Source organism: Theropithecus gelada, chromosome 16, assembly GCF_003255815.1.
Source record: "Theropithecus gelada isolate Dixy chromosome 16, Tgel_1.0, whole genome shotgun sequence".
NCBI classification, from domain to species: domain Eukaryota; kingdom Metazoa; phylum Chordata; class Mammalia; order Primates; family Cercopithecidae; genus Theropithecus; species Theropithecus gelada.
Window position 1 is genome coordinate 7,034,379 of NC_037684.1, and position 12,269 is coordinate 7,046,647.

At 47.4% G+C, this 12,269-nt stretch overlaps 1 protein-coding gene across 3 annotated transcripts in view; it reads right to left on the reverse strand.

The window, feature by feature from the left end:
- ASIC2 (acid sensing ion channel subunit 2) overlaps positions 1–12,269 on the reverse strand; it is a 1,130,968-nt gene that overhangs the window by 5,218 nt on the left and 1,113,481 nt on the right. For all 3 annotated transcript variants that reach the window (XM_025361848.1, XM_025361847.1, XM_025361850.1), the window contains exons 4-7: positions 10,106–10,256; positions 7,634–7,690; positions 5,566–5,719; positions 2,921–3,012 (exon numbers count right to left, since the gene is read on the reverse strand). In XM_025361848.1, the coding sequence (XP_025217633.1) occupies positions 2,921–3,012; positions 5,566–5,719; positions 7,634–7,690; positions 10,106–10,256 (454 nt within the window). The remainder of the gene's footprint in view (positions 1–2,920; positions 3,013–5,565; positions 5,720–7,633; positions 7,691–10,105; positions 10,257–12,269) is intronic.

The window sequence follows — 12,269 nt, forward strand, 5'->3', positions numbered from 1 at the left end:
TGCTGCCTGGATACACCTAGGCCAATAGAATCAGAGCCTCTGGGGTTGAGGTCTGGATGTCAGGATTTTTAAGTTTCTGCTGGAGGTGAGGTGCGTTCTCAGGCCCACCAGAGTTTGAGAACCACTGTCCTGGGAGTACTTCAGATGGCTGGAGACTCTCCTGAAATTGAATGTGAAATGTGTGTGCTTGGGCATTTGTAGCAGGAGAGTCCATAGCTATTATCAGTTTCTAACAGGGGTCCTGAGTCCCCAAAAGCTTAAGATGCTTTGCTGCAGAGGCAGTGTGGCAGAGCCGAGGGCTCTGAGGCTCTTAGTCCAGAGAGTGGCCACCAACTGGTTGTGTAGCTTTCATAAGCCCTGACCTTCTGAGGAGCTTTGCCTCCAAAGGACATTTGGTGGTGGTGGCAGGATGGAGGGGATTGGATGAGATGAACTATGAAGTTCTTTCTAGCCCTAATCTCTTAGACTCTCGGTCTCTGGAAAGAGGGGCAGGAATTGGGGTTGGGGGGCAGAGTTCGGGGTGGCTGGTCAGTTCTCTTGGAGATGCCAGGTTGACCTCTTGGCCTGAGAACTCTCTGGTGGGCAGATCTGCCCCACTCCTTCTCAGCTTATGGCTGGGTGGGGTCCCACGTCCATGTGCTCAGGTGAACCACAGAGATGGTGGGGAGAGGGCTCTTCCCAGTGGAACTTGGTGCTGGGCTCAAAATGGCTCAAAAAGGCTCTCCCTCATTCCTTTCCCATCACCGCTCCCTCTCATGTCTTTAATGGAGGTTTCTTGGGGACTGTGTTCTAATGGATATGTATGTCAGGTGGGAGGCGTGTGATGTGCATGTGCAGTGTGAGTCTGTAGTGGTAGAGTGCGGGGTATGTGCCAGGGTCCAGGGTGTGTGCACGTATTTGTATAAAAGCAGGCAGGAGGTCTGGCTGTCCATGGTTTTATGTAGGTGGCTCTCCCTATCTATTTTAGGCACTCTGAGTGTGTCTAAGTGTGTGTGAGTGTGGGTCTGTGGAGGTGAGCAGAGTGTGTCTGAGTGTGTAGAGCATGTGTAGTGTGGGTGTGCTTGTGTGTGTATATGGGGCCGTGTGGGGGCTGTGTGCATGGGTGTGTCTCTGGAGCTGTGGGATTGGCACTTGGGGCTGTAGAGGTATGCATTTGTGTGTGTGGTCCTGGACCACCGTGGGTGCATGAACCTGTAGGTTTGGTGTGTGTGTGTGCAGACCGGGGTGGGGTACACTGTGGGTAGTGTGAACGCTGTGTAGCGTGCATGTGCATGGACACCAGGAGGTGAGAAAGGGCCATGCGGTGTTGAGAGAAGGGCCTGATGACTGAGGGTTTGCAAGCGGCACACGCTCTCATCACAGGAGGTCCAGATGGCAGCATGAGCTCCTCAGCCGGCTATTCTGGGTGGGAACACGTTCGATGCTGGGAACAAGCTCATATCTGATGCAGACACGACAGATTCAGAGCTCAGGCCCTTCTTGCTCTCTATGTCTCTCTCTCTCTCTCTCTCTCTCTGTGTGTGTGTGTGTGTGAGAGAGAGAGAGAGAGAGAGAGAAAGAAAGAAAGAGACACACATAGAGAGAGCAGAGAGACAGAGGAAGACTGTGAGCCTATGCTGGGGGAGGGCAGGGGGTAGGAAGAGGCCTGTCCTGGGTCCTCTTTATGGAAATAAAGGGCAAGGCCAGCACAGGGGTGAGTGAGCGGTCTATGCTTCTGGTGGGGCCAAGGGCATGAGTCTCTTGGCTCAGTACCTTTGGTCACAATGACTTCTGAGGCTGAGTGACAGCCACTTTAACCCAGCTGGGACTGAGCTATGATGGGGAGTCCCCAGCCTCCTGGAGAAAGTGTAGAAATGCTTAGCCAGCCCTTGGACACAGCAGCTGAGCCCTGGGTCCCTGGCATAGTGACTGTCCAGGCGCCAGGAACTACTATTTATGGACCTTTTCTGGGCTAGGGGTTTATCACATTTAACCATCACAACAAGCTCATAAAGTGGGTTTTATTAAACCCATCTTGCGGATGAGGAACCTAAGGTTCAGCAAGGTAAAGTTACTTGTCCATATTCTCATAGCTGGTGTGAGAAGCCAGGTAGTAGGTATCTGCCCCTTCCAAAATGCTAACGTCACCTGGTTCAGCTCATGGAGACAATAGCTATTTCTCTTTCTGGGGCACAGGCATCAGATCCTTTCTTGAGAGTGAGTGAGAGCTGAGAGAAGCGCTCGAGAGTCAAGTCCTTTAACTGTGCACTCTTAGGGGTCTTGTGAGTTTTGGGTTGGGCTGGGGTAGGATGGAAATTAGCTCCCTGTATCCATCATATGCCATTGGGGCCGGGGAGCTCATGCGAACTTGTATGGGGTGGCAGCAGGTTTGTAGATACCTGTGGAGAGTGACCCTTCATTTGTGTTTGACAAATGACTCTCAGTCCAGGGGACAACACCTGGCCTTCTGGATGCAGCAACGTTGCTTTTGGGGTGAAGCTCCATCAGGGCCCTTACCTCCCAGGTCCCACCTGGGACCACCCACAGTTCGGCCTTCCCTCCTTCTCTCCTTCTGATATCCCTTTCCCCTCTCCATGGCCCCAGGATCCTGACTGCAACCTGGGGCAGAAGACCATGAATTCTAAGAGTGCAGGGCTGGAGAGGCCCAGAGGCCTTTAGGCTGACCCTCCTCATTGCATAGATGGGGAAACTGAAGCCAAGATTGGGGAATAAATTGGGCCTGAAATTCCACCCCACTGGGGTTCTTTCCATTCTGGGAGAGGAGCAGTGCAAAGAAAGAGGGAGCAATTGTTAGTAAATTAAAAGGTTAGACTCCTCCAAGGCTATGTGTCTGTCTGCTTGCCTCCCATCCACCTGTGCATCCTCCCTCCCTCCCACCCTCTATGAGATGTGGAAATTTGTGCAATAGACACCAACTTACCAAGTAAGGCAGCAACTTCATACGCCTTCTTCTGTTCAATTGTCTCATAATTGAGAGCTTCAAAAAATATATCCAGAACCAGGATGTTCTCTCTGCAGAGAGAATAGTCAGTACCATACACGGTTAGAGCTATCAGCATTCACAGGGAGCATCTAATACAGCTTTCCCATGGAAAGATGGAGAAATAGAGACCCAGGAAGTGAGGCAGCTTGCCCGAAGTTAGAGCTGGTTAGTGGCAGAGCTGCGGCTTCAAGTCAAGAAGCCTGACTCCCAGCCCAGTTCCGGAGGCCTACATCAGCTACCTCCTTTTGTTCCTTATTTCTGTCTCCCTGCTTTCTGTTTGCACCCTTTGCAGGAGTCCTGCCTGGCTTCCAGGCCTCTGCACCGCCAAAGGGCCTGCCTGGTCCTCAGCATGAAGGTGAGTTTCAGTAATCTCTTGACATGGCTTGCCTTGGCTAGGGTGCCTGCTCCAGCTGACCTCATGGGTAGCCCCTGCCCACTCCTGAGACCCCCTAAATTCCCCCTGGGATTTATAACAAGCTCCTCCTGGTGGGAGGCCCTGCTCTGGCATTGCCGAGTCAATTGCTGAAGTCAGGGAAGGTTTGTAGGGAGCAAACTTGTATCTGCCTGGGGCGTGTACTGGCAGAAGTACGGCGGCTTGCTTTGCTCCTTTGGGCAGGTGTGTGAGTGAGACACATCTTGGCAGTAAAAGTTGTTACTGCCTGCAGACTGTGCCAAGCAGCAGGGCCTGGCATCTCCTACAATTCCCATCTCCTCCAATGTGCTCACAATGCCTTCAGTGCCCCTTGTTCTCAACCCACTGAGCAAAAGCTGGCTGAGGATGGGGGTCTGGGGACAGTGTTGGCAAGAGGGAGGGGCTGGCGAAGAGAGGAACAGATTCTTCTTTCCGTGAGCAGAGCTCGCAGGGCAGCTGTTCAAAGTATCACCCTCTCTTGCTTGGCTTGCCACAGCTGCTTCCTAACAGTTCCCTTCTTCCCATCTGCCTTTCCCCCGTCTTCTCTATCGCCGCCTGAAGGATCTTTCTAAAACTGCTAAATTGATTCAAATTAAATAAAATTACAGTTCCACTCCCCAGTCACAGGCTGCATTTCAAATGCTCGTCGGCCACATGTGGCTAGCAGCAACCCCACTGGGCACTGCAGACACAGAACATTTCCATCATTGCACAGTATTTGACCTATTGGGGAGCAGTGGTCAAAAATGCAAATTTGAGTCTGTCACTCACCTCTGAAAGCTCTTCAGTGGATCCCTATTCTGTTAGGATAAAGCCTACCCCCTGCGCCCACTCGGCTCAGCCTACAAGACCCTCTTGCTCTGACACATCCATGCTCCCCTTTGAAGTTTTCTTTTCTGCCCTGTGCTGATGGTCTCTGCTGAGCCTCTGCCTAGGACACCCACTTCTCCCATGCTTCCATTCATTTATTCTGTTAAAACACATTGTTTTGAGTGCCAACTCTGTGCCGTACGCTCCACTAGTATTTGGCAGACAACAGAGAACAAAAAAGATAGTTTCCTGCCCTCAGGGGGCTTTCAATCTAGTGGGGCAGACAGGTAATAAACAAGGAAACACAACATGACTATGTAATTACATGCTGTAGTGTTATAAAGGAAAACACCAGAGGACTTTGAGAGAAAAATAACAGGAGTGCACCTCATCTAGATGCCTGAGATAACTTCAATTTTATTTTTATTTTTGTTTTATATTTGTTTTAGAGACAGGGTCTAACTATGTTGCCCAGGCTGAGCTTGAACTCCCGGCCTGAAGCAATCCTCCTGCCTTGGCCTCCCAAAACATTGGGATTACAGGCATGGGCCACCATGGCTGGCTGGAGATGACATTTAATTGGAGACCTGCTTAAGGAGGAACCGGTTAGGTGGAGGGTGGGAGGAAAATAATTCTAGGCAGAGGGAATAGAATGTGCAAGTTCTGCCTGGAAAACTATACATCCTTTAAAAAAATCTCTGGGCCGGGCGAGGTGGCTCACGCCTGTAATCCCAGCACTTTAGGAGGCCAAGGTGGGCGGATCACAAGGTCAGGAGATCGAGACCATCCTGGCTAATACACAGTGAAATCCCGTGTCTACTAAAAATACAAAAAAATTAGCTGGGCATGGTGGCGGAGGCCTGTAGTTCCAGTTACTCATGAGGCTGAGGCAGGAGAACGGTGTGAAGCTGGGAGGTGGACTTTACAGTGAGCCGAGATCGCGCCATGGCACTCCAGCCTGGGCGACAGAGCGAGACTCCGTCTCAAAAAAAAAAAAAAAAAAAAAAAAAAAAAATTCTCTGAAGCTTTCCCTGATGTCACCTCATTGCAAGCTGTAGCTAACCCATCATTCTCTCCTTCTATATGCATCCCCCTATGACAGCCAAAGTCACCCTATATGTTATTCAGTGTGTACTTGTCTCTCCACAAGACTGCAAGCTCCTTAAGGGCAGGGGCTGTGTCTTACTCATCTTTGTCTTTGCATTCTGAGCGTGAAGCAGAGCTTGACACACAGAGGGTGCTCAGTGAATGTTTGCTGACTTGAATCAAATGCTTATCTCTGCTTTCCTCCTTGATTGCCTCCAATCTCCTCCTTATCCATTTCCCCCTTCCTCCTGCCTACCATGCCCACTAAACTTACGAGATATATTTTTCTGATTTGTTAAATTTCTTCTCAAGGTACTTGGCTGATGTCTTGCTGGGGATCTTCACCATGGAGAGCTCTTTGTTGTAGCGGGTCAGGTTGCAGGGTGTCCTGCAGAGACAGTAATTGCTGTCCTTTTCCGCCAGCAGACCTGGAGGGGAGAGCAAGGTGGGGCTTAGTCAGGTGTGGGGACTGGGATTTCTAAGGATCCAGCTGGATCCTAGCAGCTGGATTCTAGCAGCTGAAAAGTGAGCTGGAAAGGGGTGCTGGTTCGGGGAAAGTGCGGGGCAGGGATTGTGGAGAGAGGGGAACTGGGCTTTTGCTGTAGGTTGATCTTGTTTTCCTTCTGCTTCCTTTAACTGTCATGTCACTCTTTAAAAATTATTGAAATGTGACCACTTTTGCAGAGGTCTCCAAGACCGTCCCGGTGCCCTCAGCTTCCCATGGCTTTCTTCCCTGCTTCTAGCCTCAGTATTCTCATCCACAGAGTGGGCCACCATCAAAGCAAATGTGGGAGACCATTTTACCTGAAACCCAGGGCTCTGTGCTAATCCTGGCGGGGCTCCCTCATAGCCAGTGCTCACCTCCTCTGCCTGGTGGGTTAGGATGCAGGCAAAGATCCTTCATTCCTTTCCCTGGAGGCAACTCCCTGCATCTGGAACCCTTCCTGCCCTCTCCTCTCTTCTTCCAATTAGACATAACGTTTAAGGCATCATTTCCCTCTGACAAAGACTCTCCCTGATCAAACTTAGCCAGGCTCTTCAGAGCCCTGTTCTCGACTAGGCATTGACCTTGGACCCCATCCGTGCTGGGCCTGCCTAGCCCAGTTTTAGCAAGAATCCTGCTAAAGTCAGTTTAGACAGAATCCCCCACCCTTGATATCTGATCAGCCTGGCCTGCTGTCAGCAGATTTCCCCCTACCTTTGAGGTTTTCTCTGGGTAATTTTATACCTACTGAGCCCTCGCTCTGCTTGATGGCTATGAATCTCCAGCTGTCTTGGCTGTATTCTGAGTTGAGTCCCATCTCTTTCCCCTATTGTGATACTCTTGACACCTGTTGCAATTCCCCTGAATAAAGACTTCCTTACCATTTTAACTAGTGTCAGAGTGATTTTTTCTTTAACACCTCCTTCCCTTTTTCCTCTAGCCACCTCAGTGTTTCAGGCTACCCTGGGTTTTGCTGAGTCTTTGCACACATCAGAAGTCACTCCCTCCCCTCTCAGCCCGGCCTCCCTCTCTAGTCCTCCTGGAGGTATCCGGACCTGAGGCCAACACTGCCTCACTTAGCTCCAGCAAGTGCAGATGCTGAACGAACTTGAGTGCACATTGTTTAAAAAGTCTGCTTGTCTTGATTGTAAGCCATTTCCCGGGTCCAGAGAGAGGCGAGCATGCAGAGTGGGCCTAGCTTTGGGATGGCAGCTTGTTTGCGTGCTCTCTCTCCCTCCTAGTTTTCCAGCTGGGGAACCAGCAGAGTTCTTCCAACTGGCAGACCCCCAGCAGGCCACTTGGGGAGGAGGAAGGAGTGTGCTCTGTGTTTTCCATTTGCGCACATGCAATGCAAACCTGACCTTACCCCTCCAGTCCTCCTCCACCTCCCCCAGGCTCAATGGAGCAGAAGAAAGATGTGACTTCAGAATCACCTTGGCCTCCCCATGTAGACACCATCAGATTGTGTGAGGGGAGGTATTGCCAAGCTTCTCTGGTGCCCACCTGGCTGCCCACTGTCTATCCTCTCTCCACCCCTGTCCTCTCCCCTGCTTTCCTTAGCACCCTCCGTTTCCCTTGAAACCTACTCCTCCATCTCCACCTTCCATACCTCCTTTCTCTCCCCAGTTCCATTTCCAGCCCTCATCCTCTTGCACCAATTCCCTCCCCAACCTTCTCTTCTTCTTCCTCTCCATCTGCCTCTCCCATCCCTGCAGCAACTCCACTCGGCCAGCCCCTTTCTTCTCATCCTCTCTCCATTCCTTCTTCCGCTTGATCTCTCCCCACACCCAGATGATCTCCTGGATCTCAATCTCAGGCCCCCTACCCCCATGATTCCATCTGTCTCCTGAGTACTGACCTAGGGCAGGCTCTGCACACTCCTTGTGCTGCTCAGGGGTGCAGAAAGGGGCATCCCCTGCAAAGAAGAAACACCAGACAGAGTTACTCAGGCAGGAACATTCATGTCGGCAACACCTCCTCTGCTTTGGGCTTAGGGAAGGGAGTGCCTCCTGGCAGTTGAAGGGGCAGTGGCCTGCCAGTGGGCAGTTCGAAGAGAGCCTTGGATCAGAGTGCACCCCAAAGCTGGAAGGCTGGCTTCTGATCTGCTATGTAAGCTTGGGCAGGCTATTCACCTTGTTGAGCAGGAGACAGTAGGATCTGTATGGCTAACTTCTCCCATGTTTCTCTGTAGGTCCAGCCAGCTCCTGTCGGTGGCAGGTGAGCTCGCCTTGAGGATTGAGACTAGGGAGGTGGTGATAAGCACCTTGTAAGCTTGGCTATACATCGTCTTCTTTAACCCATACAGGCACCCTTTGAAGTCAGAAGTACTATATCTGTTTTACCCATGAGAATTTTGAGGCTTAAGCATCTTATCTTCCCAGGACACCAAGCCTAGTAGTGATGGAGGTGGGCTTTGAACAGAGGTCAGTCTGATCCAGAGCCTAGAGCTCTTCTCAGCACAACCACACTGCTGTATGGGAACAAGGGTTGCCTTGTGTTTCTCTATTGCTTTGCTCGTAATTCCACATTAGTCACTGAGATGTCAGTATTAGTGTCCTGGGTGTGATTGACACCTCTACTGCTTGCCTTTGGCTAAGGGTTGGTGGGGAAAACCTCACTGGCTGGCGGCTTAGTCTGAGCATCAGGTGAATAATATTCCCCATTGCTGGATTCTCCTTGCTGGGCTCTCTTTGTAGAAACCCAGGATCTTTTTTCTTTCTTTTACCAAGTGCTAAAGTCCACCATAATGTTTTTTTCCTTATCACTTCCCCAAAATCCTTTTTCAGAGCTGAAGAGTTAATAAGCTTTCTCCTTTCCAAAAACAATAGCTTGACATGTTTCCCTGTTTGCTCTGCCTTCTAGGAAGCTCAGAGGACATTTTATTTTATTATTATTTAAAACATACAAATTTATTATTATGTTACAGCTTAGTAGGTCAGAAGTTAGGTATCGGTCTCATTGGTCCAGAATCAAGGTGATGGATGGGAGGTCGATATTCTTTTTGGAGGCTGTAGGGGAGAATTCATTTCCTCGTCTTTCTCAGCTTCCAAAGACCATCCCCACATTCATTGGCCACCCACATGCATCGACTACCCACATTCTTCTGTCTTCAAAGTGAACAAGTTTGCATCTCTCTGACCCGTCTTTCATAGTCACTTCTCCCTCTGACCCTAGCTGGAAAAGGGGGATTGATTTTGAGGATTCTGATGAGATTTGGGCCCACCTAGATAATCTCCCCCACTTAAAGTTGGTAACCTTAATCATTTTGGCAAAGTCCCTTTTGACAGAGGCAATTTTAAAGATCAGTAATTTAAATCTTAGATTACTAAGGAAATTGCTGATAACTAATGAAATAATTCAGAATGTAGCAATGAGGATGTCCATTTCGGCATGGATTATAACAGAAAACAATTGATAATGAACCAAATGTCCAGTATAAGGATTTAGTTAAGTAAAATTGAATAAAGTATGATATAACCATGAAATAACAGCTACTAAATACAATAACAACATTCCCGGCACATAGTAGGTCTTCAGTCAACATGACTTTTGGTGCCCTCTTCCAATATGCTAAATAATAACCACTGACTTTTATAGTTTACAAAACATTTTATATCCTAGCCTAATTTTCACATTGTAACAGCTAATGATTGTGTTTTAAAGACCATAAACGTGAGAACAGAGAGGTTCAGTAACCAGGTCACACAGTAAATGAGTGGAAGAGCCTAAATTAGAAACCAAGGCCCCATTCATGCGTCCTGGCTGCAACACCACGCTCTTTTTCCCCAGATCAGCTTTCCACTTTGCACTTCAGCTTCTGGTATGCCAACTGCATGAGATGGCCACATGCATTGTTAGTGTGACAAGAGAGGTGTCACTACATGCACATTTATTTGCTGGCTAATAGACTATTGCCTCATTTGAAGGAGTGCTAGACATTTGGACACAAAAAGGGAAACATCTGGATGAAGGAAAGAAACATCTGGATGCTCAAACATGTACTACACGAGCTGTAAGAACTGCAAGCATCCAGTTATCTGGACACTAAACTCTCAGAGGTAAGAGCAGCAGACAATTGGCAAACATTGAACACTGGGATGGACATTCCCCCAACACTGGGTGCTTCTGGATAGCAGGATGCTGTCTTGGTTGCTGGACTAGAAGTTTCCACCTGCCCTCTAAATAGGCACCAAATAACAGAGTCTTCCCAGAACATCATCCTTTTGGATCCTAGCAAAGTGGGTGAAGTGTTTCCCATTAGGATGAGAAATGCAAGGTGGGTCCCAGGCAGATCCCAGGGGACCTGTGGCCACCCTGCCCTGGCACTGACCTGGCATGTGAACCATGCGGCAGTTGCAATTTTCCACGATGTAGCGGGTCTCACAGTCAATCCTACAGGCGGTGATACTGTAAACAGGAAAAAAGTCGAGGCCCATCTCTGAGGATCGGCACTCACCCCACGGTGGGGGCAGGTATGTGAGCTGCAAGACAGGAAGGAGTGGGAGGTAGTCAGCCTCAACAGACTGGGTAACTCATTTATTTACTTACTCAATCAAAAAACAATTATTAAGCATTTAAATACCATTAACTTTATAGATCTTCAACATCTGGCTCCAACATTAGTTTTCTTGCCTTATCTTAATTTTTTATTTTTTTTCTTAGAGACAAAGTTTCATCATGTAGCCCAGGTTGGCTTTGAACTCCTGGCTCAAGCGATCCTCCTGTCTCAGCCTCTCTAGTAGCTGAGACTACAGGGGCACACCATCAGGCCCCACCCAACTTAGCTTCTATAACCTTCTTTAAATGTGGTTCTCCTGAGAGTCTCTTAACCCCACCACGTCTTCCCACTCCCACATTTTGTCATCTCGCATCTCTTGGAAAGACCCAACTAAATTCCACCCTCTTGGTTTGAAACATTGGAATCCCAGACCTAGACCTGGAGGACAAAACCCAGAGGAAGATTCAGAATGAAATGGCTCTAGGCACTATCCTTGTTATTTATAGTCCTGGGCCTGGACTAGAGAGACTCCCCAGGTCATGCTGTAGATGGCATCTTTTCCTTTTGAAGAAAATTACACGTCTATTCTCAGAGGTCCAGTGATCATAAATGTTCTCCTAGCATCTATGGTACTTGCCTAGTGGGAATGGGGAGGATGAAGGATGAGGGAAATAATGGTTGTTGAGCATTTTCTAGGTGTTAAGTCCTTTATATCCATTTTTTAAGATTAAAGAATAAAAACACAATAAAATGTACAAATATTAAGTGCACTATTCAATATATTCTAAAAATGTGTTCACCCATGTAACCAGCACACTAACCAAGATAGAGGACATTTTAAATCACCCTAGAAAGTTCGTTTCTGTCCCTGTCCAATCAGTCCCCAACCTACCTGGGTAATCATGGTTATGAATTCTCTCACCATAGGTTGGCTTTGCCTGTTCTCAAACTTCATATAAATGAAAGCTTACACTATGTGCTCTTTTGTGTCTAGCTTCTTTCACTCAGCATGATGTCGTTGAGGTTCATCTATATGGTTGTTTGCCCCATGAGTTCTTTACTTTTTATTGCTGAATAGTTTTCCAGCATTATGTATGACTACACTTCAATTTGCTTATCCTTTCACTTGATCATGGGCGTTTGGATTGTTTCCAGTTTTTGGTAATCATGAAAAAACTCCTATGAATATTTATACATAAGTCATTTTGTGGGCATATGTTTTAATTTCTCTTGAGTATAAATGGCTAGCAGTGAAATAGCTGGTTTGTAAGATAGGTATAGGCACAACCTTATAAGAAACTGCCCAATTGTTATCCAAAGTGGTTCTTCTATTTTGTATTTCCACCAGTAGTGTCTGAGAATTCTCATTACTCTATGTCCATGCCAAATCTTGACTTCATCCACCTTTTTGATTTTAGCCATTTTTGTAGGTATATAGTTGTGTCTCACTTGTATCTGCGGTTCCCTGATGGATGATTTTGAGCACAATTTTATGTGTTTATTGGCCATTCATATATAATATTTTGTGAAATGTCTGAGTTTTCTTGTCCACTAAAAATTATTATTTTTTTACTTTTACTTTTGGGTTGTAAGAGTTGTTCGTATATTCTGAATTCAAGTCCTTTGTCAGATACATGTATTGTAAATATTTTGTCTATACCACCTATAGTCTGTGGCTTACCTTTTCATTCTCTTAATAGTATCTATTTTTTAAAATCAACTTCAGAAGATACATTATATACAATAAAATGCATCAATTTTAATGTGCAATTTAATAAATTTTTACAAGTGTATACACTCTTGTAACAACTACGCTAATCAGGTATAGAACATTTCCATGAACCCCCAGAATTTCCTATTTGCAGTCACTTCCTCCCTGCCAACTCTCAGGCAACCCCCAATATGCTTTCTGTTATTATAAAGTAGGTTTGCCTGTGTTAGTATTGTATATAAATAGAATCAAACAGTATGCATTCTTTTGTGTCTGGCTTCTTTC